Genomic DNA, 27994 nt, shown 5'->3' on the forward strand with positions numbered 1-27994 from the left:
TATCAGCGACCACACTCTGGAAGTGGTTCAAGAGTTCACCTACCTAGGCTCAACTATCACCAGTAACCTGTCTCTCGATGCAGAATTCAACAAGCGCATTGGAAAGGCTTCCTCTGTTATGTCCAGACTGGCCAAGAGAGTGTGGGAAAATGGCGCACTGACACAGAACACAAAAGTCAGAGTGTATCAAGCCTGTGTCCTCAGTACCTTGCTCTACGTCAGCGAGGCCTGGACAACGTACGTCAGCCAAGAGCGACGTCTCAATTCATTCCATCTTCGCTGCCTCCGGAGAATCCTTGGCATCAGGTGGCAGGACCGTATCTCCAACACAGAAGTCCTCGAGGCGGCCAACATCCCCAGAATATACACCCTACTGAGTCAGCGGCGCCTGAGATGGCTTGGCCATGTGAGCCGCATGGAAGATGGCAGGATCCCCAAGGACACATTGTACAGCGAGCTCGTCACTGGTATCAGACCCACCGGCCGTCCATGTCTCTGCTTTAAAGACGTCTGCAAACGTGACATGAAGTCCTGTGACATTGATCACAAGTCGTGGGAGTCAGTTGCCAGTGATCCCCAGAGCTGGCGGGAACCATAAAGGCGGGGCTAACGCGTGGCGAGTCGAAGAGACTTGGCGGTTGGTAGGAAAAAAGACAGAAGTGCAAGGAGAGAGCCAACTGTAACAGCCCCGACAACCAATTTTATCTGCAGCACCTGTGGAAGAGTCTGTCACTCTAGAATTGGCCTTTATAGGCACTCCAGGCGCTGCTTCACAAACCACTGACCACCTCCAGGCGCTTATCCATTGTCTCTCAAGACAAGGAGGCCAAAGACAAGAGACTAGACTGATTACCAAATCTAACATGACCTCTTTTGTTGATTCTGGGACATATCCCGGACATACTCAAATTCACTACCTTTTTAATATGATCTAATCTGCTTATGCCAATCTGTATGAAATTTAAAATTCCCCATTAAAGCCATTTAGTCTTTTCTACATGTTTGTATAATCTCTGTATTTATACAATCTGCCACATCAAAGGTGCTACCAGGGGGCCTATACACAACAGTCTTAAATCCTTTTCTATTTCTTAATTCTACCCATAAAATTTTCATTGCTTGGTGCCAGTGTCCCATGAAATGGAACCCATCTTTCACACACTACTTCAGCCATGTGCTCACCTCCCTAATCTTATCTTTACACAAATTTGTACATGGCTAGGCTAATAATCCAGAGATTATAACATTGAGGTCCTGTTGTTTAATTTGGCTGCTAGTTCCTGCTACTGTCCAAACAGGATCTCTTGCTTACTCTTCCCTATTTTGTTGGTCCCAATGTGGATTACAATGACTGGATCCTCCCCCTCCCTCTACAATATCCTTTCAAATTGGTTCAAGATGTTGCTAACCCTGGCACCAGGTAGGCAGCATACTGTATGGGCTCTCAATCCTGCTTACAAAGAATACAATCTGTCCCCCTAATTATTGAATCCCTGACAACCACCACATTAAGCTTCCCCCTCCCCCTCTTCCTCCCCCCCACCCCCCTTTTGGACATCCTCCTGCTTCAAGGTGCCATGTGTTAAATTCCAGAAAGCTTGTTGTGGAAGGGTGATGCTGGAGCCTATCTTGACTCAGTTTCACGTTTATTACACAGAATAAAAGTGGTCACCAGTGGTGCAGCAATTAAAATTGGGGATGCTCAAATGGCCAAAGTTAGATGAGCACAGATATCTGAGGCTGGTTGGGCCGGAGGAGATTAGAGATAGGGAGGGCTGAGGCCATGGAAGGATTGAAAGCAAGGATGAGAATTTTCAAATCGTGGCATTGCTTGAGCAGAAGTCAATGTCGGTCGGTGAGCACAGGGATAATAGTGGAACGGAACTTGGTTTGGGTTAGGACAGTTAGCATTAAAACAAAATTTTAAATGCAAGTTTATACAGACCACTACAAATATTGGAGGCAAAAAGCAGCACCTCCTTTCCTCTTATTCAAGAAAGGGTGTAAGGACATTCCTAGTAACTACAGTTTAACGTTAGTGATGGGTAAGGTTTTAGAAACAACAATCAGGAAAAAAAAAATAACAGGCACTTGGAGAGGTTTGAGTTAATTAAGGATAGCCAGCATGGATTTGTAAAAGGTAGATCAGGTTTAACGAATTGAATTTTTTGATGAAGGGAATGCAGTGGATATTATCTACATGGATTTTAAGAAAGCCTTTGACTAAGTACCACATGAAAAAAAAAATTGAGGCTCATGGAATAGGAGGGTCAGTGTCAGCTGGGATGAAAAATCGGCTTCTGGACAGAAAAGAGCGAGTTGTGGTAAATGGTTATCTTTGAGACTGGAGGATGGTAGACAGCAGTGTTCTCCAAGGGTCAGTGCTGGGACCACTACTTTTTTGATTATATATGAATGACTTGGAGATTGGAATACAGAGTAAAATTTCAAAATTAGCCGATGATGCCAAACTTGCAGATGTGGCAAACAGTGAGGATGATGCAAATCGACTGCAGTAGGACAGAAATCAGCTAGCAGAATGGGTAGACAAAGTAGCAGATGGCATTTAATACAGAGAAGTGTGAGATGATGCATTTTGGCAGAAGGGGTAGGGAGAGGCAATAGAGTCTTAATGGTACAGTTCTAAAGAGTGTGCAGGGATAGAAGGACCTGCTGTTCGGGTGAATCTATCTTTGAATATGGCAGGAAATATTGAGAGAATGGTTAGCATAGCTGTTGGGATCTTGGGCTACATAAATAGAGGCATTGAGTATAAAAGCAGAGAATTTATGCTGAACCTTTGTAAATCTCTGGTTAGGCCCCAACTGGAATATTGCGTCCAGTTCTGGTCGTCACACTTCAGTAAGGATTTGAGGGTCCTTGAGAGAGTGTAGAAGAGATTTATCAGAATGGTTCTAGGGTTGAAGGCTTTCAGCTACAAGGTTAGGTTGGGGAAACTGGGTTAGAGCAAAGGAGATTGAGGAGAGATTTGATAGAAGTGTACAAGAAGATAGAAACATAGAAAATAGGAGCAGGAGTAGGCCATTTGGCCCTTCGAGCCTGCTCCGCCATTCATTATGTTCATGGCTGATCATCCAACTCAGTAACCTGTTCCCGTTTTCCTCCCATATCCTTTGATGCCTTTTGTCCCAAGAGCTATATCTAACTCCTTCTTGAAAACATACAATGTTTTGGCCTCAACTGCTTTCTGTGATAACAAATTCCACAGGCTCACCACTCTCTGGGTAAAGAGATTTCTCCTCATCTCAGTCCTGAAAAGTTTACCCCGTATCCTTAGACTATGACCCCTGGATCTGGACTCCCCCACCATCAGGAACATCCTTCCTGCATCTACCCTGTCAAGTCCTGTTAGAATTTTATAGGTTTCTATGCGATCCCCCCTCACTCTTCTGAACTCCAGCGAATATAATCCTAACCGACTCAATCTCTCCTCATATGTCAGTCCCGCCATCCCAGGAATCAGTCTGGTAAACCTTCGCTGCACTCCCTCTATAGCAAGAACATCCTTCCTCAGATAAGGAGACCAAAACTGCACACAATATTCCAGGTGTGGCCTCACCAAGGCCCTGTATAATTGCAGCAAGACATCCCTGCTCCTGTACTCAAATCCTCTCGCCATGAAGGCCAACATACCATTTGCACGTTTTACCACCTGTTAGATCTGCATGCTTACCTTCAGCAACTGGTGTACAAAAACACCCAGGTCTTGTTGCATATTCCCCTCTCTCAGTTTATAGGTTATAGGTTTATAGGTTCAGATAAGATTGACAAAGAAGTTGTTCCTATTAGCTGATGGAACAAGGAATAATGGACACTATTTGAAGGTTTTGGACAAGAGATGCAGGGGGGATGTGAGGAAGAACCTTTTTACGCAGCGAGTAGTAATGACCTGGAACTCGCTGCCCACGAGGGTGGTGGAAACGGAAACAATCAATGACTTTAAAAGTTGGATAGGCACTTGAGGGAAATAAAATTGCAGGGCTACTGCAATCCAGCAGGGGAATGGGACTGACTAGGTTAATCTACAGAGAGCCAGCATGGACTTGATGGGCCACATTCTCTCTTCCTGTGTCGTAATAATGCAGGTGCAGCAAGCAATTAGGAAAGCAAATGGTATGTTGGCCTTCATCGCAAGGGTTTTTGAGTACAGGAGTAAAGAAGTCTTGCTGCAATTGTATAGAGCCTTGGTGAGACCGCATCTGGAGTATTGTGTATAGTTTTGGTCTCCTCATCTAGAGAAGGATATACTTGCCATAGAGGGAGTGCAACGAAGGTTCACCAGACTAATCCCTGGGTTGGCAGGATTGTCTTATGAGGACAGATTGAGGAACCTGGGCCTTTATTCCCTAGAGTTTCGAAGAATGAGAAGTGATCTCATTGAGACCTAAAGAATTCTAACCGGGTGTGACAGGGTGGATGTGTATAGGATGTTTCCCATGGCTGGTGAGTCTAGAATCAGGGGACATAATCTCAGAATAAGGGGCAGGCTATTTAAGACTGAGATGAGGAGGAATTTTTTCACTCAGAGGGTGATGAATCTTTGGAATTCTGTACCCCAGAGGGCTGTGGAAGCTCAATCTTTGAGCATGTTCAAGACAGAAATTGATAGGTACCGGGATACTAATGACATCAAGGGATATGGAGATAGCGCGGGAAAGTGGCGTTGAAGTAGATAATCAGCCATGATCTAATTGAATGGCAGAGCAGGCTTGATGGGCTGAATGCTTGACTCCTGCTCCTATGTTCCTATGTAATAACTCTATGACCTGCACCAAATTCCCATTTTACCATATTTTCAACTTTTTACTGTGTTCATGAGACACTCTGTTGACAACCACTATGTACGACTTCTCTAGTATAGAGAATTTCAAAGATTCACAACCTTTTCTGAATGATTTCTCCTCATCAGTCCTAAATGGCCAACCCCTTATCCTGAATCTCTGTCCTCTCGTTCTAGACTCTGTTACGACCAGGTGAGAAAGGTGTCTAGGGTTTCACCCTTCACCTGGTCTTACTGTTACAGGGTTTAATTTTAAACACACTGTGTTTTCAGCTCCCCCTTGGTGAATCCTTTTTCACCACTTTCCAATTGTAAGGCAAAGAAACCAGCACAACAGGTTTTCTCAGGTTTAAAGAAGAAAAGTGAAATGTTATTAAACTTGAACTTAAACTCTAATTCGGTTAACGTCTACAGATACACGATGTGCCCGTGCTAGTGTGCACACGTGATGCACACATGCAGATAGACAGAAAGAAAACAGAAGAAATAAAGTGGAAAAGTTTGAGGCAACATCTGAGGAGTTTTTGTTACGATTCTTCGAGCTCACTGTAGAGTCCTTGATTGTAGGTAGATCTTGCTTTTTGTTGGGGCCCAGTATTCTTCTTAAACCTTGTTCGCTGTAGGAGACTTTTCTTTCTTGGGGATTGTGGGTCTTCAGTGGATTCAGAGGCTTGTGAGAAAGAGAAGAGAGCAGACAGGAGAGATCTTCTCAGTCCAGGAGCAAACCGCCTTTCAGCCCAAACTGTACAAATTCAAAAATCTCAGGTTGTTGAGCAGGTTAGTAATGTGACTAGCTGGTTTGACCATGTCCATTTATGTATCCGGCCATCTTAGCAATCAACCTGGAATGCAAGCTCCCCCATCTTCAACGTCTGATGATCAAAAGTCCATTGTGGGTTGAATGTGTCAGGGAATGGCTGCTTTGTCCTTCCAAACACTGTTAATATGCAAATGTCTTTTCCAGCCACGGCTGATATGTTTAACCAGTCCTTTCTTCACTCCAGTAACAGTTTAAACTCATTGTTCATGACAAAATTAATGTGCCACATTCTTGGCAGGTGGGGGCCTAGCATGACACTCTCCAACCAGGGGAAAGAACCTCTCAGCATCTACCCTATCAAGCCCTCTAAAAATTTATGTTTCAATGAGATCAGTCTTTTGAACTCAAGGGAACATAAGCCCATTCTTCTCAACCTGACATCATAGGTCTTCCTCTCATCTCAGAGTGGGTGAACGAAGGTTTGATGTCTAAGGCAAGTACATCCTTCCTGAGCTAAGGAGACCAAAACTACAGAGTACTGGAGGTGGGATCTTGCCAAAACCCCGTACAACTGTCAGCAAGACTTCCTTACTCTTGTATTCAATCCCCATGCAATAATGCAGCTTCTTACAAGTTTGGCCTCCAAATATCTTGTCATGCTCAGCACCAGCTCTGGACAGCTGATCTTAGAGCTGTGAGAATCAATATATCAATCGGGGGATACCACCTTTGATGGAAGCTCATACCTCTGCTGTTGAGGCTTTAGGTGACAGACTGGAGGGTCTGATAAGTTGTGGCTTACAGTCGCCTACTAAAGCCTTGTGGGATCTGTTGCCATTGTTCCACCCACCAGGATAATAACTAATGCTTTAGATCAAGAACATAGTGAAGGACAGGCGATGTGGTGCATGCTGCTGCTACCTTTATAGGATGTTGTTCTCCTATACATGGCAGGCTACATGAGGCAACTCTGGATCTCCATTCTGGGATGCAAGCAGGTGCAGCCCTGGTCCAGGAGCACACGATCATCAGCCCGACATCTTACCACCTCTGTTCCCAAATTTACTGGGGTTCACATGAGGCAACAACTGGCTGAAGGCTTCATCTACGTCCTGGGGCCAAACAGAGTGTTTTGAGGGAGTGGTGAATTTAAGCTCTGTCTCTGCTACCTACTCTGTCTCCTCTGTTATGAAGGGGAAAGCTGCTTCCCTAAAGGAACATCTCTTACAGTCATGACCCACTGTTGTTGCTAATTCCAATTTTCTTGTTTCAAAGAGTCTGTGCCGACCAACAACCACCCATTTATACTATTCCTACATTAATCCCATGTTCCCTACCACCTACCTACACTAGGGGCAATTTACAATGGCCAGTTTACCTATTAACCTGCAAGTCTTTGGCTGTGGGAGGCAACCTGAGCACCCGGCGGAAACCCATGTGGTCACAGGGGGAACTTGCAAACTCTGCACAGGCAGTACCCAGAACCGAACCCGGGTTACTGGAGCTGCGAGGCTGCGGTGCTAACCACTACACCACTGTGCCGCCCTGGGAACAAATCATCTGGGAACAAATTGGGCAATGGCCTTTGTAAATTGCAGCCATTGCTCGTCGGATGTCAGACATCTGAAATGATAGTCATAGGCGTGTATGATCTGCTGGATACCTAGAGTCATAGAGTCAGAGAGATACAGCACTGAAATAGGCCCTTCGGCCCACCGAGTCTGTGCCGACCAACAACCACCCATTTATACTAATCCTACATTAATCCCATATTCCCTACCACATCCCCACCATTCTCCTACCATCTACCTACACTAGGGGCAATTTACAATGGCCAATTTACCTATCAACCGGCAAGTCTTTGGCTGTGGGAGGAAACCGAGCACCCGGCGGAAACCCACGCAGTCACAGGGAGAACTTGCAAACTCCGCACAGGCAGTACCCAGAATCAAACCCGGGTCTCTGGAGCTGTGAGGCTGCGGTGCTAATCACCTAGTACTTGTTTTTATTTTAAAGATTACTTTTAGCGATGGAAGTTTTCCATCAGATACAGGAATCCTTAGAGGGTTAAAAACCTTGCAATATTTGCTTGTCATTGAACTTCTCAGGAAACTTTCAATACAGTACCTACCACTTATAGTGGGGGATGTACATGGGAACACAATATACTCTCTATATATGATAGCTGGTATAATAAGGTACCGTCTGGTCAGTTAATGTAATACATTTCTTTACTGTCATGCAAGGAAGGAGCCATGATGAAATGAATGGGAGAATTATAAATTTAAAATGTCAGCTGCTGAATAAAATCAAAAGAACATGCACCCTTATACTCAGTCAAGGTGGAATAGTGGCCATGCGACCTCTCCTGATTTGGAAATCCACAAACTTGTCTGAAAAGCTGAGGCTCAATACCCTCATCTGAAATAGCTCGCTTCGAAATTGAAGGAGATATTGCATATTAATATCTGATCAACATGAATGGGTTAACAGAGATGCTGGAGACAGTCTGGCTCATGGCCAAACCCAGATGAACAAGGTGTGAAGCAGCAACATCAGAACAGAATGATTCCCATTCAAGCATCAAACGATGGCCATGGTTATCATAGCTTGGCCCATTGTTTGGCCATAACAGGGAAGAGGGCCATGCATTTCCAAACAGAAACTAGTGTGAGATTTTTACCTTAAAAAGATAGCTCTGGAGAGAGAGATGAGAGATCAAGCCAACATAGAAAACCTGTGAGATGTATCCAGTAGAAAGAGAAGAACCCTGCTGACCAAGAACAGCTACCATAGCAGAAACATCGCAAAGTGACTTCGAGACTAACCATCTGTGAAGGTAACAAACTACACACCAGCAGCTTTGGGCTGTATTACAACCACTAGAGCTCTACAATACCTCCGCAAGTTCAAGACTGAATAATCAGGCCTGCAACTTTTATTTTTAAAGACTTCTTCTTCCGGAGAAGACTCAATAATTTTCTGTAAACCACGAACACTTTGGACTTTAAACTACCTCTTACTCTTTTCTTGTGTATGTATTTGTGGGTGAATATTTGTGTGAGTCAGGTTGCGATCATTTGGGGAATTGTTTAAAAATAAATAGTTATTTGTTTACCTATGCGAAAACCTGTCATTTGTCTGTTTATTTAACCCTAAAGACACTCGGGCTAAAAACATAATTTTTACGAAACACGAATGCGGTCAGTTGGAAAGTGAACAGTGAGAACCACCCACACCCCTTCCCATCTGTCCATAACATTACAAATGGTATAATTCCTCCTAAATAGCATCACTTTACTGGCACAATAGCATGTCCTCTACCAGTAATCTGTTTTAGCCTATCACTCATGACAGAGTGACTGCATTGTTCTCCAATTACCCCCGAATGCTTCATACTAGCATTGTTCTTCCCTGATTCTGACTGATGCTGTTGCTCTGGAGAAATCTTATCTTTCCTGCATGATGTGGAAAGTAGTTTCAGTCGATCAGAAATTCCTGCACTCAACTCCAGCACGGACACAATGGGCTGAATGCCCTTCTGTGCCGCAACTTTTCTATGGTTCTATGTGCAGCAGACGTTTGGATTCCTGAAGTAGCAGCATCAGGTAGCAGAAGGGGAAATTGATTTTAATCTGCAAATGCAGGCTGACAGACACCACGTTTGAAATTTGCTTAGGCACATTGCACACAGACCAGGGGATGTTGATGCCTTGGTGGCTGAGCACCTCTGTGCAATCTGTACCAACATTTACTTAGTTATTGATCTGGAATTGTAGAAATCTATGGAGACTTGAAATTGGCATCAGTATAAAGCATTTTGCTGGTGACAATTATGTTATTATATTTGTGGAAAAGCCTCTTAATTTGAAGACAGTTTGTCAGTACAGCTGTTTCTAGCCAAAATAAACAGAGCATTTAAGACGCTATATCCAACAACTTTGAAATTGATAACATAAATGGAAATCTCCTTTTGACCGATTATAAGCAAGTGCCTGTTTGAAACATGGACATTTTAAGTGGTGGGGACTGTATTGACATCAAAGTTGTGAATCAATTAATGTTACATGTAGGGACATGGAGTGTTCTGATATCTGGACTATCATGACAGAAACTAACGACCAATGAAACATATAAATTTACAAAATCAAGATCAGATTACGTCTTGAAGACTTCTTTACACAGATTTACCTCCAGGGTTAGTGTTTAAGTCAGAAACAAACTCAACATTCAAGATTAGTTTGAGTAGATGAATGAAGGGATATTAGAACAGGATAGGTATATTTGATTAGAACCAATTGTCTACGTGAAGGGTAAACGCTGACATTGACTGACTGACTGGCCTGTCTTAGTGTTGTCACTTCGATGGCTACAGTTCTGTGAAATCCATGGTTAGATTACAATATATCTGAAGATTCCTGATCTTGGTTTTATAGTTACTCTCTGACATCTGTTCACACTCCAAGTTAATGAAAATGTCTCTTTTGAAAATGTAAATATTAGGTAATATTTATTGAGTAAATCCAGGGGATCAAACAATAATCCAAACAAACCTAATCATTTACTCCAATTATGTTTCTTCAAATTACATCTTGCTGTTTCAGGAGTGGTTTTCAAAGTTATGTGCAATACAGGGTCACCTCTGTCTATTTCTGCATTGAATGTAATTATTAGAATGATAGTAAAATTGGGTTGTAAGAACAATAACTTATCCACATTTCTTAATTATTTTGTTAGACAGTTCTTCATCCTCTTTGCAATAAATATCCTCCTTCGCTGAAGTACAGAAGACTTTTTCTAGCAGAGCTCATTAAAAAGGTAAATTTTTCCCAGCTACACTCTTGACAATTTGAAGAATTACTTGTGTATGGAAATATTAGTTGAATTTAAAAAAAAACATATTTAGAAGAGATGGCAATTGATCATTTTGTTTTCCGGTTCAAACCTACAAGTTGTTATTGTTCATGGGATGCGAGCATCGTTGGCTAGGCCAGCATTTATTGCCCATCCCTAATTCCCCTTCAGAAGGTGGTGATGAACTGTCCTCTTGAACCACTGCAGTCCATGTGGTGTAGGTACACCCACAGTGCTATTAGGGAGGGCATTCCAGGATGTTGACCCAGCGACAGTGAAAGAACAGCTATAGTTCCAAGTCAGGGTGGTATGTGACCTGGAGGGGAACTTGCAGGTGGTGGTGTTCCTGTATGCCTGCTGCCCTTGTCCTTCTAGATGGTAGAGGTTGTGGGATTGTAAGATTCTGTCAAAGGAGGCTTTGTGAGTTGTTGCAATGCATCTTATAGATGGTACACACTGTTGCACTGTGCGTCGGTGAAGGGAGTGAATGTTGAAGGTAGTGGCTGGGGTGCCAATCAAGTGGGCTGCTTTGTTTTGGATGGTGTCGAGTTTACTGAACATGTTGGAGCTGCACCCATCCAGGCAAGTGGAGAGTATTCCATCACACTCCTAACTTGTGCCTTGTAGATGGTGGACAGGCATTGGGGAGTCAGGTGGTGAGTTGCTTGCCGCAGCATTCCCAGCCTCTGACTGCTCTTGTAGCCACAATACTTATAGTAATCTCTGGATTACTCCCAGTGCCACATGCTAGCGAGAGTAGAAATAGAAAGATAGGGAGGTTCAATGTATGGCTTGAAGAATGGTGCAGGTGGGAGGGCTTCAGATTCTTGGGGCATTGGGACCAATTCTGGGGCAGAAGGCACCTATTCAAAACAGATGGTTGAACATCAGCAGAACTAGGATCAATGTCCTCTCGGGCACATTCACTACTGTGGTTGGGGAGGGTTTGAACTATATTGTCATGGGGATGAGCACCAGCATAGACAAGTAGAAAAAAGGAATTAAGGTTCATAATGTGAGTGTGTTGAACAGCACTAGAGAAGGGAGTAGTTCCATATTAGATAGGAACAGACTGAGAAGGGCTACAAGGAATGCAAAGACAGGATTATAATTCATGTATGTAATCGCGCAATGTATGGTGAGTAAGGTTGGTAAGCGACAAGCACAAATAGCCGTGTGGGAATATGATGTAGTGGCAATAACAGAAACATGGCTTTAAAAAGTTCTGATGAAGGGTCGCTGACCTGAAACGTTAACTCTGTTTCTCTCCACAGATGTTGCCAGACCTGCTGAGTATTTCCAGCATTTCTTGTTTTTATCCAAGTTTAGTATCATTGGCAAATTTTGAAATTCTGCTCTGTATTCCAAGATCCAAGACATTTATATAGAGCAAAAAAAAGCAGTGGTTCTACCACTGACCTTTGGGGAACACCACTGTCTACCATCCTCCAGTCTGAAAGACAACCATTTACTGAGACTTGCTGTTTTCTGCCTCAGGCAAATTGGCAGTTCTAAAGAGTGTGCCACAATATTTGGAGCAAGGGAGATTGAAGATGAAAGGCCACAGACCTGAAGCGTTAACTCTGTTTCTCTCTCCACAGATGCTGTCAGAGCTGCTGAGTATTTCCGGCACTTTCTGTTCTCATTTCAGCGTTCCATCATCCGCAGTATTTTGCTCTGATATGAGATTGAAGGGAGATTTGATAGAGGCATACAAAATTATGACAAACTTAGATAAGTTAGATAATGAAAAACTGTTTCCATTAACTAATGGTACAAGGATTAGGAGACACAGATTGGAGGTTTTGGACAAGAGACGCAGGGGAATTTGAGGAAGAACGCTTTTACGCAGTGAGTGTAATAACATAGAAAATAGGAGTAGGAGTAGGCCATTCGGCCCTTCGAGCCTGCTCCGCCATTCATTATGATCATGGCTGATCATCCAACTCAGTAACCTGTTCCCACTTTCGCCCCATACCCTTTGATCCCTTTAGACCCAAGAGCTATATCTAACTCCTTCTTGAAAACATACAATATTTTGGCATCAACTGCTTTCTGTGGTAGCGAATTCCACAGGCTCACCACTGTCTGGGTGAAGAATTTCTCCTCATCTCAGTCCTGAAAGGTTTACCCCGTATCCTTAGACTATGACCCTTGGTTCTGGACTCCCCCATCATCGGGAACATCCTTCCTGCATCTACCCTGTCAGGTCCTGTTAGAATTTTATAGGTTTCTATGAAATCGTCCCTCACTCTTCTGAACGCCAGCGAATATAATCCTAACCGACTCAATCTCTCCTCATATGTCAGTCCCGCCATCCCAGGAATCAGTCTGGTAAACCTTCGCTGCACTCCCTCTATAGCAAGAACATCCTTCCTCAGATAAGGAGGGCGGCACAGTGGCGCAGTGGTTAGCACCGCAGCCTCACAGCTCCAGCGACCCGGGTTCAATTCTGGGTGCTGCCTGTGTGGAGTTTGCAAGTTCTCCCTGTGTCTGCGTGGGTTTCCTCCGGGTGCTCCGGTTTCCTCCCACATGCCAAAGACTTGCAGGTTGGTAGGTAAATTGGCCATTATAAATTGCAACTAGTATAGGTAGGTGGTAGGGAAATATAGGGACAGGTGGGGATGTGGTAGGAATATGGAATTAGCGTGGGATTAGTATAAATGGGTGGTTGATGGTCGGCACAGACTCGGTGGGCCGAAGGGCCTGTTTCAGTGCTGTATCTCTAAACTAAACTAAACTAAACTAAACAAAACTGCACACAATATTCCAGGTGTGGCCTCACCATGGCCCTGTATAATTGCAGCAAGATATCCCTGCTCCTGTACTCGAATCATCTCGCTATGAAGGCCAACATACCATTTGCCTTTTTTACCGCCTGTTAGACCTGCATGCTTACCTTCAGAGACTGGTGGACGAGAACACCCGGGTCTCGTTGCATATTCCCCTCGCTCAGTTTAGAGCTGTTCAGATAATAATCTGCATTCCTGTTTTTGCTACCAAAGTGGAAAACCGCACATTTATCCACATTATACTGCATCTGCCATGCATTTGCCCACTCACTCAACTCGTCCAAATCACCTTGAAGCCTCTCTGCATCCTCCTCACAACTCACCCTCCCACCCAGTTTTGTGTCATCTGCAAATTTGGAAATATTACATTTAGTTCCCTCATTTTAATCATTAATATATATTGTGAAAAGCTGGGGTCCCAGCACCGATGCCTGTAGTACCCCACTAGTCACTGCCTGCCATCAGGAAAAAGACCCATTTATCCCTACTCTTTGTTTCCTGTCTGTCAACCAATTTTCTATCCATCGCAATACACTACCCCCAATCCATGCGCTTTAACTTTACACGCTAAACTGGGACTTTGTCGAAAGCCTTCTGAAAGTCCAAATAAATCACATCCACTTGATGCTTTTTTTTGAGGGCGGCACAGTGGCGCAGTGGTTAGCACTGCAGCCTCACAGCTCCAGGGACCCCGGTTCGATTCCGGGTACTGCCTGTGTGGAGTTTGCAAGTTCTCCCTGTGTCTGCGTGGGTTTTCTCCGGGTGCTCCGGTTTCCTCCCACAAGCCAAAGGACTTGCAGGTTGATAGGTAAATTGGCCATTGTAAATTGTCACTAGTATAGGTAGGTGGTAGGGAAATATAGGGACAGGTGGGATGTGGTAGGAATATGGGATTAGTGTAGGATTAGTATAAATGGGTGGTTGATGTTCGGCACAGACTCGGTGGGCCGAAGGGCCTGTTTCAGTGCTGTATCTCTAATCTAATCACTGGCTCTCCCTGATCAACTCTACCAGTTACATCCTCGAAGAATTCTAGTAGATTTGTCAAGCATGTTTTCCCTTTCGTAAATCCATGCTGACTCTGCCCGATTTTACCACTGTTCTCCAAATGCTCTACTATAAAATCTTGGATAATGGACTCTAGAATTTTCCCCACTACCAACGTCAGGTTGACTGGTCTATAATTCCTTGCTTTCTCTCTACCTCCCTTTTTAAATAGTGGGGTTACGTTAGCTATCCTCCAATCTGTAGGAACTGTTCCAGAGTCTATAGAATCTTGGAAGATGACCACCAATGCATCCACTATTTCTAGGCCTACTTCCTTAAGTACTCTGGGATGCATACCATCAGGCCCTGGGGATTTATCGGCCTTCAATCCCATCAAATTCCCCAACACCATTTCTCTACTAATACTGATTTCCTTCAGTTCCTCTCTCTCACTAAGCCCAGTGTTCCCCAATATTTCTGGTATGATATTTGTGTCCTCCTTTGTGAAGACAGAACCGAAGTATGCATTTAGTTGGTCAGCCATTTCTTTGTTCCCCACAATAAATTCCCCTGTTTCTGACTGTAAGGGACCTACATTTGTCTTCACCAATCTTTTCTCTTCACAGACCTATAGAGACTTTTACAATCAGTTTTTATGTCCCCCGCAAGCTAGCTCTCGTACTCTATTTTCCCCTTCTTAATCAATACCTTGGTCCTGCTTTGCTGAATTCGAAACTGCTCCCAATCCTCAGGTCTGTTGTTTTTCCTGGCAAATTTATATGCCTCTTCCTTGGATCTAATGCTATCTCTAATTTCCCTTGTAAGCCATGGCTTGGCTACCTTTCCTGTCTTACTTTTGCGCCAGACAGGGATAAACAATTCACAGAATCACAGAATAATACAGTGCAGAAGAGGCCCTTTGGCCCATCGAGTCTGCACCGATGCATTAAAACACCTGACCTGTCTACCTAATCCCATTTGCCAGCACTTGGCCCATAGCCTTGAATGTTATGTCGTGCCAAGTGCTCATCCAGGTACTTTTTAAAGGATGTGAGGCAAACTGCCTCTACCACCCACCCAGGCAGGGCATTCCAGACCGTCACCACCCTCTGGGTAAAAAAGTTCTTCCTTAAATCCCCCTTAAAGCTCCCGACCCTCACCTTAAACTTGTGACCCCTCGTAACTGACCCTTCAACGAAGGGGAACAGCTGCTGCCTCTCCACCCTGTCCATGCCCCTCATAATCTTGTACACCTCGATCAGGTCACCCCTCAGTCTTCTCTGCTCCAGCGAAAACAACCCAAGCCTATCCAACCTCTCTTCATAGCTTAAATGTTCCATCCCAGGCAACATCCTGGTGAATCGCCTCTGCACCCCTTCCAATGCAATCACATCCTTCCTATAATGTGGTGACCAGAATTGTACACAGTACTCCAGCTGTGGCCTTACCAAAGTTCTGTACAACTCCAACATGACCTCCCTGCTTTTGTAATCTATGCCTCGATTGATAAAGGCAAGTGTCCCATATGCCTTTTTCACCACCCTATTAACCTGCCCTTCTGCCTTCAGAGATCTATGAACAAACACGCCAAGGTCCCTTTGTTCCTCGGAACTTCCCAGTGTCAGGCCATTCATTGAATACTCCCGTGTCACATTACTCCTTCCAAAGTTTTTCACCTCACACTTTTCAGCGTTAAATTCCATCTGCCACTTTTCTGCCCATTTGACCATCCAGTCTATATCTTCCTATAACCTAAGACACTCCACCTCACTGTTAACCACTCGGCCAATCTTTGTGTCATCCGCGAACTTCCTGATCCTACCCCCCACATAGTCATCTATGTTGTTTATATAAGTGACAAACAATAGGGGACCCAGCACAGATTCCTGTGGTACGCCACTGGACACTGGCTTCCAGTCACTAAAACAGCCATCTGTCATCACTCTCTGTCTCCCACAGCTAAGCCAATTTTGAATCCACCTTATCAAGTTACCTTGTATCCCATGTGCATTTGCTTTCTTGATAAGTCTCCCATGTGGGACCTTGTCAAAGGCTTTGCTGAAATCCATGTAAACTACATCAACTGTACTACCCTCATCTACACACCAGGTCACATGCTCAAAAAATTCAGTCAGATTTGTTAGGCATGACCTCCCTCTGACAAAGCCATGCTGACTATTCCTAATCAAATTTTGCCTCTCCAAGTGGTGATAGATTCTCTCCTTCAGAATTTTCTCCAATAGTTTCCCTACCACTGACGTGAGAGTCACTGGTCTGTAGTTCCCTGGCTTATCCCTACAACCTTACTTAAATAGTGAGACCACATTAGTTGTTCTCCAGACCTCTGGCACCTCCCCCGTGGCCAGACAGGAATTCAAAATTAGGATCAGAGCCCCTGCAATCTCCACCCTCGCCTCCCACAGCATCCTGGGACACAAATCATCCAGACCTAGAGATTTGTCCACTTTTAAGCCTTCCAAAACCTCCAATACCTTGTCACTCCCTATGACAATTTGCTCAAGAACCTCACAGTCTCTCTCTGAGTTCCATATCTACATCCTCATTCTCTTGTGTGAAGACAGATGTGAAGTATTCATTCAACACCCGACCAATGCCCTCTGGCTCCACCCACAAATTTCCCACTTGGTCCCTAATGGGTCCTACTCTTTCCTTGGTTATCCTCTTCCCATTGATATACTTATAGAATATCTTGGGATTTTCCCTACTTTTACCAGCCAGAGCTTTCTCATATCCCCTCTTTGCTCTCCTAATTGCTTTCTTAAGCTCCATCCTACACTTCCTGTTCTCCACTCATGCTTTCATTGATTTGCTCTCCTTGTATTTGCTAAAAGCCTCTCTTTTCCTTCTCATCGTACCCTGAATGTTTCTGGTCATCCATGGTTCTCTGGGCTTGTTGCTCCTACCTATTACCCGAGAGGGAACATGTTGGGCCTGTACCCTCCCCATTTCCTTTTTGAATGCCCCCCACTGCTCTTCTGTAGATTTCCCGATGTGTAACTCTTTCCAGTCTACCTTGGCCAGATCCTGCCTTATTTTACTAAAATTCGGTCTCCCCCAATCCAAAACCTTTTTTTGCAACTTGTCTATTTCTTTCTCCATAACAAGCTTAAATTGTACCATGTTATGGTCGCTATCATCAAAATGTTCCCCCACCAACACATCAACCACCTGTCCGGCTTCATTCCCCAGAATTAGGTCCAGCACTGCACCCTCCCTGTTGGATCCTCTACATATTGAGCTAAAAAGTTCTCCTGTATACATTTTAAGAACTCCACTCCATCTAAGCCCTTAACACGATGACTATCCCAATTAATGTTGGGAAAGTTGAAATCACCTGATATAATTACCCTATTATTTTTACGCACCTCTGTGAATTGCACACATATTTGCCCCTCAATTTCCCGCTGACTATCTGGGGGTCTATAATAAACACCTAGCATTGTGGCTGTCCCTTTTTTATTCCTAAACTCTACCCATAAAGCTTCATTTGATGCCCCCTCCAAGGTATCATCTCTCCTTACTGCAGTAACTGACTCCTTAACTAATATTGCAATGCCCCCTCCTCTTTCACCCCCTCCTCTGTCTCGCCTGAAGATTCTATATCCCGGGATATTGAGCTGCCAATCCTGCCTGTCCCTCAACCATGTCTCCGTAATGGCTACTATATCACAATTCCACGCGTCAATCATTGTCGTTAACTCATCCGTTTTACCTGCAATACTCTTGACATTAAAGTAGAGGCCTTCCATTCTGATCTTACTCCCTTGAAACTTACTTCCGCTGTATTCCCTCTGACTTGTTTGCTTTCCTGTGTTTAGCTGTGTCCCTATTCTGCCAGGAGTCTGCGTCCCCTCCTCCTGCCAAGTTAGTTTAAACTCCTCCCAACAGCACTGGCAAACCTGCCAGCAAGGTTGTTAGTCCCCCTCTGGTTCAGATGTAGACCGTCCCGCTTGTACAGGTTCCACCTTCCCCAGAAACGGTCCCAGTGGTCCAGGAATCTAAAACCCTCCCTCCTGCACCAGCTCTTAAGCCACGCATTCATCTGTGCTATTCTCCTATTTCTATACTCGCTATCACGTGGCACTGGGAGTAATCCAGAGATTACAACTTGAGAGGTCCTGCTTTTTAGTCTACTGCCTAACTCCCTGAATTCTTGATGCAAGACCACTTCCCTCTTTCTACCTATGTCATTGGAACCAACATGTACCATGACCTCTGCCTTATCACTCTCCCCCTTCAGGATGCCCTGCAGCCGTTCAGTGACATCCCGGACCCTGGCACCAAGGAGGCAACACACCATCTTGGAGTCACGTTGACGGCCACAGTAGCGCCTATCTGTTCCCCTGACTATAGAAACCCCTGTTACTATTGCTCTTCCTGTCTTTCCCCCTTCCTGTGCAGACAAGCTGCTTGTGGTGCCAGAAGCTTGGCTCTGTCTGCACTCCCTGGAGGAACCATCCTCATCAGCCTCCAAAATGGAATACCGATTTGCAAGTGGGACCCAGGGGACTCCTGAACTACCTGCCTGTTTCTCTTGGACTGCCTGGTGGGCACCCATTCCCTTCCTTCCTCAAGTCCCTTCAGCTGCGGTGTGACCACCTCTCTATACGTGCTATCCACAATGTTCTCAGACTAGCGAATGCTCCACCGTGTTTCCAGCCGCCGTTCCAGCTCTGAAACCCGAGCTTCCAGGAGCTGCATCTGGACACACTTCCTGCACACATGCTGGTCCCGGGGACTGGAAATGTTCCCGGATTCCCACAGGCAGCAAGAGGAGCAAACCACAGCTTCAAGCTCTCCTGCCATGACTAAACCCTTTAAAGTTAAAACTATAGAAGATTATTACTCAAAAAAACAATTAAGTCTTGCTAAAACAATGACTTACAATTCAATCCACGATGAAGAATACCCACCAGGACTTACTCACCAGTCAGCTGTGTTCTTTGGAAGCTCTCGGCTCCCCTCACTCTGAGGACAGGTAAGAAATGAAAGGAGCTCCTCGCTCCCTCCTCACCGAACTTCCTCAGTCACCAAACTTCCACTATAGCACTCTCATACAACCCAAGTCAGCACTCCTGTGCAAACATAAACAATTGTTGCAGTTCATCCATGCGCTCCTTTAAATGTTTGCCATTGCCTATTCACCGTCATCCCTTTAAGTAACATTTCCCAGTCCATCATCGCCAACTCGCGCCTCATACCTTCATAGTTTCCTTTACTAAGATTCAGGACCCTAGTCTCAGAATCAACTACGTCACTCTCCATCTTGATGAAGAATTCTATCATATTATAGTCGCTTATCCCCAAGGGGTCTCGCACCAATAGATTGTCAATTATTCCTTTCTCATTACACAATACCCAGTCTCGGATGGCCTGTTCTCTAGTTGGTTCCTCAACGTATTGGTCCAGAAAACCATCCCGTATACACTCCAAGAACTTGGAACTCGCTGCCCACGAGGGTGGTGGAAGCGGACGCAATCAATGATTTCAAAAGGAAATTGGGTGGGCACTTGAAGGAAATAAACTTGCAGAGCTACAAGGATTGACTGGGGGAGTGGGACTGATTGGATTGCTCCATGGAGAGCCGGCATGGACTCAATGGGCCAAATGACTGCCTTCTAAGCCATAAATGACTCTCTCCTTTCCCAGTTAAGTTTGTAGTCAGTGGTAACCCCTAGGATGTTGATGGTGGTTGCTTCAGTGATGGTAATGCCATTCAACGTCAAGGGGAGATGGTTAGAATCTCTCCTGTTAGAGATGGTCATTGCCTGGCAGTTGTGTGGCTTGCAGGCACAAACTCTTTCAGCATCGTCTAGGTCTTGCTGCAAGCAGGCATAAACTGCTTCAGCATCCAATGAGTTGCAAATGGTACTGAACATTGTGCAATCATTAGTGAAAATCCCAAATTCTAACCTTATGATGGAGGGAAGGTCATTGATGAAGCAGTGCCACACCAGTGGCATCCACAAGATATGATAAATATCACCCTTTTGAGGTGACCATAATTTAATTTGTCACCCATGTGTTATCCATTTGGCTGCTTCTGTGAAGATATTTATGATGAACATCATGGCTGAATGTGTCACTCCCCCTATTAATTTCATTTGGTACACATGTTGGATATTATTGTCTGATATTTCTGAAAAATCGTATCTACTGAAATAAAATGTTTCTTCTCAATGCAGCATGAAATGGCGAGCACTGAGCCTTTAGATGATTTGTATGATGCATTTGGTGAAGTACTGAGATCAGAGGATTCAAAGATGTGTTACAAAAATTATTTTCTGGTAAGTAGAGCATTCATTCACTTATTTTGTATGAAATCAATGCATTTGGCACAAAACCTAATGAAAGTAGAATGGTAAATATTCAGTTCACTATAAAGTTTATAATAATGCATATACAGTCCAGCACGTTGATTTATATTCACTGGTTAAAAGTTGCCAGGTTGTTACCATCCCCAACTTAATAATCAAACGATAATACAACTGAGTTTCCATTTCAGACTTGCTGCTGTGGGATATGATAACCAAAAGGACAGGGGAAGCAAAATCAGATGGTTAATTTCCAGTGGGTTTTGATTTCCTGAAGCTGGCCAACAGCAGCTCTTTAAGGCTTTAGAGCTCTGGGACCGTAGGAACAGGAGTAAGCCATTCAGCCCCTCTGGCTTGCTTTACCACAGACGGATTTTTTTTATTCTTTCACGGGATGTACAAAGAACAAAGAACAAAGATAATTACAGCACAGGAACAGGCCCTTCGGCCCTCCAAGCCTGCGCCGATCCAGATCCTCTCTCTAAACATGTCGCCTATTTTCTAAGGTTCTGTATCTCTTTTCTTCCTGCCCATTCATGTATCTGTCTAGATACATCTTAAAAGACTCCATCGTGCCGGCATCTACCACCTCCGCTGGCAATGCGTTCCAGGTGCCCACCACCCTCTGCGTAAAGAACTTTCCACGCATATCCCCCCTAAACATTTCCCCTTTCACTTTGAACTCGTGTCCTCTAGTAATTGAAACCCCCACTCTGGGAAAAAGCCTCTTGCTATCCACCCTGTCTATACCTCTCATGATTTTGTACACCTCAATCAGGTCCCCCCTCAACCTCCGTCTTTCTAATGAAAATAATCCTAATCTGCTCAACCTCTCTTCATAGCTAGCGCCCTCCATACCAGGCAACATCCTGGTGAACCTCCTCTGCACCCTCTCCAAAGCCTCCACATCCTTTTGATAATGTGGCGACCAGAACTGTACGCAGTATTCCAAATGTGGCCGAACCAAAGTCCTATACAACTGTAACATGACCTGCCAACTCTTGTACTCAATGCCCCGTCCGATGAAGGAAAGCATGCCGTATGCCTTCTTGACCACTCTATTTACCTGCGTTGCCACCTTCAGGGAACAGTGGACCTGAACACCCAAATCTCTCGGGACATCAATTTTCCCCAGGACCTTTCCATTTACTGTATAGTTCACTCTTGAATTGGATCTTCCAAAATGCATCACCTCGCATTTGCCCTGATTGAACTCCATCTGCCATTTCTCTGCCCAACTCTCCAATCTATCTATATTCTGCTGTATTCTCTGACAGTCCCCTTCACTATCTGCTACTCCACCAATCTTAGTGTCGTCTGCAAATTTGCTAATCAGTCCACCTATACTTTCCTCCAAATCATTAATGTATATCACAAACAACAGTGGTCCCAGCACGGATCCCTGTGGAACACCACTGGTCACACGTCTCCATTTTGAGAAACTCCCTTCTACTGCTACTCTCTGTCTCCTGTTGCCCAGCCAGTTCTTTATCCATCTAGCTAGGACACCTTGGACCCCAAGCACCTTCACTTTCTCCATCAGCCTGCCATGGGGAACCTTATCAAACGCCTTACTGAAGTCCATGTATATGACATCGACAGCCCTTCCCTCATCAATCAACTTTGTCACTTCCTCATTAGCATTTACTGCCCATCCATAATTGCACTTGAGAAAGTGGCATTGAGCTGCCTACTTGAACCACTGCAGTCCTTAGGGTGTAGGTACACCTACAGTGTAGGTGGGAGTTCCAGGATTTTGACCCAGCGACAGTGAAGGAACGGCATTGTAGTTCCAAGTCAGGATGGTGTGTGGCTTGGAGAGAAACTTGCAGGTGGTGGTCCTCCCATGAATCTGCTGCCCTTGTCCTTCTAGATTGTAGAAGTTGCAGGTTTGAAAGGTGCTGTTGAAGGAGCCTTGGTGAGTTGCTGAAGCGCATTTTGTATATGGTACACTCTGCTGCCACTGTGCGTCAGTGGTGGAGGGAGTTACTGTTGAAGTTAGTGGATGGGATGTCAATCAATCGGGCTGCTTTGTCCTGGATTGTGTCAAGCTTCCTGAATGTTGTTGGAGCCGCACTAATCCAGGCAAGTGGACAGTATTGCATCACACTCCTGACGTGTGCCTTTAGATGGTTGACAGGCTTTAGGGAGTCAGGAGGTGAGTTACTTGCTGCAGAATTCCCAGCCTCTGACCTGCTCTGTAGCCACGGTATTAATGTGACTGCTCCAGTTCTGTTTCTGGTCAATAGTAACCCCAGGATGTTGATAGTGGGGGATTCAGCGATGGTAATGCTGTTGAATGCCAAGGAGAGATGGTTAGATTCTGTCTTGTTTAAGATGGTCATTGCCTGGCACTTGTGTGGTGCGAACGTTACTTGCCACTTATCAGCCCAAGCCTGAATGTTGTCCAGGTCTTGCTGCATATGAACATGGGCTGCTTCTGTATCTGAGGAGTAAGCGAACATCTCCACTTCTGACTTTATCATGGAGGGAAGGCCATTGATGAAGGAGCTGAAGATGGTTGGGCCAAGGGCACTACCCTGAGGAATACGTGGGGCCATGTCCCAGGACTGAGATGATTGGCCTCCAACAACCATCTTCCTTTGTGCCAGGTATGACTGCAACTAGCAGAGAGTTTTCCCCCTGATTCCTGTTGATCTTAATTTGGCTAGGACTCCTTGATGCACACTCAGTCAAATGCTGCCTTGATGTCAAGGGCAGTCACTCTCTTCTCACCTCTTGAGTTCAGCTCTTTTGTCCATGTTTGGACCAAGGCTGTAATGAGGTCAGGAGCTGAGTGGCCCAGGTGGAACCCAAACTGAGCATCAGTGAGCAGTTATTGCTTTTTAAGTGGCTCTTGATTGCACCGTCGACGACACCTTCCATCACTTTGCTGTTGATCGAGAGTAGCCTGATGGGACATTAATTGGCTGGACTGGATTTGTCCTGCTTTTTGTGTGCAGGACATATCTGAGCAATTTTCCACATTGTCGGGTAGATGCCAGTACTGTAGTGGAATAGCTTGGCTAGGGGCATGGCCAGTTCTGAAGCACAGGTCTTCAGTACTGTTGCTGGAATGTTGCCTTTGCAGTATCCAGTGTTTTCAGCCATTTCTTGATATCACCTGGTGTTATGACCAGGTGAGAAGGGGTTCCCTCTCAGCCTTTGCCTGGTTTAACCGTAACAGGGTTTAATTTTAGAAACACTGTTTTTAGCTCCCCCTCAGCAAATCCTTGTTCATTGCTCCAATTGTAAGGCAAAGCAATCAAACAGGTTTCCTTAGATTTAAACAAGAAAGGTAGAAGTTTATTAATCTTAAACTCTAATCCGGTTAACGACTACGAATATGCGACACGACCATGCTAGCATGCATACACAACAAACACACGCGCAGATCGAAACAAAAAGTATAAAGAATAAAAGGGAAAACTTTGAGGCAGTATCTGTTAGTTATTTACTGTCGTTTGAGTTCAATGTGGAGTCTTTGATTGCCGGTAAGCCCTGCTGCTCGTTGGGGTCCAGTTCACGCTTCAAATTGTTTCGATGTCGGAGTCTTTTCTCTCTCTCTCTCTCTCTCTCTCTCTCTCTCGAGGTTTACATGTCTTCCGTGGGTCTGGTGGCTTGGGCGAAAATGAGAGTGACAGCCAGGAGAGAGGCTTCCTTATTCCAGCTTCAGTTGCCAAACCTTCTGTTCCTTTCTGCATGGCACAAATAAAAACCTCCAGGTTGCCCAGCAGGTTAGTCATGTGACTAGCTCCTTATTTGGAACAGACACTCCTGCGAGGTGTGTGGATGTTATTATCTTAGCAGGCCCTGGAATGTGCTTCCTTACACCTTCAATGTCTGGTGATCAAAATCCGTTTGGGTTAATTGGATCAGGGAATAATCCTTTGTCTCCACAAGCAGTGTCCTTTCGTATGCAAATGTCCTTCCAGCCCAGTGTCTGGTGATCTCTTTAACATGTAATTTCTTCACTCCAGCAACAGTTTAAAATCAATGTTCATATGACAAAATTAATATGCTTCATTCTTGGCAGGTGGGGGTCTGCATGACACGTAACAGAATCAAATTAGCTGAAGACTGGCATCTGTGATGCTGGGGACTTCAGGAGGAGGCCGAGATGGATCATCCACTCGGCACTTTTGGCTGAAGATGGATGCAAATGCTTCAGCCTTGTCTTTTGCGCTTATGTATTGGACTCTCCCATCATTGAGGACGGGGTTACTTGTGGAGCCTCCTCCTCCTGTTAGTTGCTTAATTGTCCACCACCATCCATGATGGAATGTGGCAGTAATGCAGAGCTTAGATCTGATCCATTGGTGGTGTGATCGCTTAGCTTTGTCTATTGCATGCTGCTTCCGCTGTTTAGCATGCATGTAGTCCTGTGTTGCAGCTTCATCAGGTTGACATCTCCTTTTGGGTATGCCTGGTGCTGCTCCTGGTATGCTCCCCTGCACTCCTCATTGAACCAGGGTCAATCCCTTGGCTTGATGGTAATAGTAGAATGAGGGTTATACTGGGTCATGTGGTTACAGATTGTGTTTGATACAATTCTGCTGCCGCTGATGGTTCACAGCGCCTCATGGATGCCCAGTTTTGAGCTACCAGATCTGTTCTGAATCTGTCCCATTTAGCACAATGGCAGTGCCACATAACACGATGCAGAGTATCCTCAGTGTGAAGTTGGGACTTCATTTTCACAAAGATTGTGTGGTGGTCACTCCTACCAATACTGTCATGGACAGGTCTAGTAGGTTTTTTCCCTCTTGTTGGTGCCTCGCCACCTGCTGCAGGCCCAGTCTGGCAGATATGTCCTTCAGGACTTGGCCAGCTGGGACAGTCGTGGTGCTACCCAAGCTAGGCCCCAAGCTCTGAAATGCCCTCCCTACATCTCTACCTTTCCACCTCACTTTTCCCCTTTAAGACACTCCTTAAAACGTACTACTTCGACCAAGCTTTTGGTCATCTGACCTAATATCTCCTTTTGTGGCTCCGTGTCATACTGTGAAGCACCTTTGGGATGTTTTGTTACATTAAAGGCGCTATATAAATAAAAGTTATTGTTGCACACATAAATAATCTGAATTTAGGAATGAGGGAACAATGTTGAAATTTGTTATTTGTTGATATGACAAATTGGAATAATGGGTGAAAAATACCTAGAGGGGGACAGAAAGACTGTTAGGATAGGCAGATGCAGTTTATTTATAGAAATATGACATGGTATGTTTTGAAAGAATAGGGAAAAGAAAAACAAAGATTTTAAATGAAACAAAGCAGAATTTAGGACTGAGATGGGGACGAATTTCTTCACTCAGAGGGTGATGAATCTTTGGAATTCTCTACCCCAGAGGGCGGTGGAGGCTCAGACATTGAGCATATTCAAAACAGAAGTCGATAGATTTCTAGATATTAAAGATAGCAAGGGATATGGGGACAGTGTGGGAAAATGGCATTGAGGTATATCAGCAAAAATCTAGTTGAATGGCGAAGTAGGCTCAAAGGGCCAAATGACCTACTGCTCCTATTTTCTATGTACCTATCTTTCTATGAATCATGTTGGAGTATAGATAGGTTATTAAAAAATTGCACCACACATTTAAGGCCTTAAAAGGCTAGCTGTATGCAATGAAATAAAAAGGAAGGCCTAATGTTGATCTTGCACAAGACTGTCGGATATAGTTGGAGTACTGTACAGTTTTGGTTACTCAATTTTAGGAAGAATAAAAATAAATTGATAAAGGGCACTGTAGATTTACTCAGATGTTAGCAGAAGTGAGAGATTATAGTTATGAAGAGAGATGTGCAAAGCTTTTTGGTGACCTGATAGGTGGCTCGGGTAGAGAAGGTACAGACTTGGCAGCTGAATTTCTGGGCATTATATTCTATAATTAGCATCTGTACATATAAGTAGATGGTTAGATATAGTGAAATGTGTTGTGTCTGTTTAAAATTGACCTTTTTATGTTTGCGTGTTAAGAAAAATGTCATGACTTTCTATTGTCCATGTGATTTAGTTACACAGTGAAAGCAGTGGGAGAAATAATTCCGTGCTTTTGACTGTTATTGTTATTCAGTTGTCAGGAGAGAATATTAGACTTGCTGAAAATGTGGCGATAATCTCTGAAGGAACTACTGGTCTGGTTACGTGGGAAGCTGCACTGTTCTTTGCAGAATGGGCAATGGAAAACTCTGAGGTGTTTAATTGCAGGTCAGAATTGTCAGAATCTATGCATAAAATAAGCAAAAAGGTGGCAACAATGGTCTTTGATTTTACTCCTGTTAAAGGGAAATTATTATTTTCTGATTGTCTTGTACTTGAAGTATATTTTGTTCCTTTATAAATTATGGTTTCACATTTTTCACTTTTTTCTAAGGCAATAAGTGACTGTACTTCTTCCAATGCTGCTCTTCAGCACGTTACCAGGAGATGTATGAGCATGGCGTAGAGTAAATTGCTCCGTGATTTTTCTTTATGTATCGCACCAAATGCATCTTCTGACATTGTGAACTCCGTCTGAGGAGTCATGGTAAATTCGTCACATAATGTTGGCTGACAATATATTGTATTGTGACTTTTCTATTTTTATATATTACAAATATATATGTTTTAAATATCAGATTTATAGTTTGAAAATTTAATGAGGTATCAGCATACAAGATTATATACTAAATGGAAAATGCTTATAGCTCTGTTATAATCTAATTAAATATTTTATTTGGTTAATTTTCAGCCATTAACATTCTGCAATGACCCATTTTTGAAGGAAGTAATTGTTAGCTTTGTCTGTATCAGGTCCATTTTGGAATTGGGCAGTGGAATTGGCCTAACTGGAATTGCCATCTGCAAGACTTGCACCCCCAAGCAGTACATATTCAGTGACTGTCATCCAAATGTACTTCAGCAACTCAGGAAGAATATTGTTAGTAATGGTCTGCTACTAGATTCAGATACCTGGAACCCAAAGGATTGTGGAGTAGAGGTCAAAAATAACAATGGATCAGAAGAAAGCCAGAGACCAAAAATTACTGTTGTCGGACTGGAATGGTCAGAAGTTACCCGAGAACAAGCTGCGGAGCTTCAATCAGATATCATTATTGCAACAGGTATCTGTTCATTCTTCTAGGTTAGCAGTTTTCTTGATGCTAAATAGGAAGTTGTACAGAATATTGCATGGCTGCAAGTACAACACTATGATCTAATCAATACTTTCAGATAAAATAGCTACATTAGCAAAACTAGAATAGTTCATGGATAGTATTTGAACCCTGAGGACATTGAGCTCATTAACGTTGCTGTTTGTTTCTAATTTTGTGAACTTCAGCATTCCTCTACCAGAGAAGTTCTGTACTGTTGACCTATGATGTTCACAAAAGGCGATAATTTCCCACCGGGCCTTGTTGCTGGCCATGAAGTTGATGACTGCCCTCAATTTCTATGCATGTGCTCCCTTTCAGGCAGGCA

At 44.1% G+C, this 27994-nt stretch overlaps 1 protein-coding gene across 1 annotated transcript in view; it reads left to right on the top strand.

Moving 5' to 3' along the window:
* eef2kmt (eukaryotic elongation factor 2 lysine methyltransferase) overlaps positions 1 to 27994 on the top strand; it is an 84778-nt gene that overhangs the window by 10934 nt on the left and 45850 nt on the right. The window contains exons 3-6 of the mRNA XM_068055661.1: positions 10299 to 10379; positions 20401 to 20502; positions 26607 to 26740; positions 27326 to 27636. Of these exons, the coding sequence (XP_067911762.1) occupies positions 10299 to 10379; positions 20401 to 20502; positions 26607 to 26740; positions 27326 to 27636 (628 nt within the window). The remainder of the gene's footprint in view (positions 1 to 10298; positions 10380 to 20400; positions 20503 to 26606; positions 26741 to 27325; positions 27637 to 27994) is intronic.

Source organism: Heterodontus francisci, chromosome 24, assembly GCF_036365525.1.
Source record: "Heterodontus francisci isolate sHetFra1 chromosome 24, sHetFra1.hap1, whole genome shotgun sequence".
In the NCBI taxonomy this organism is placed as follows: domain Eukaryota; kingdom Metazoa; phylum Chordata; class Chondrichthyes; order Heterodontiformes; family Heterodontidae; genus Heterodontus; species Heterodontus francisci.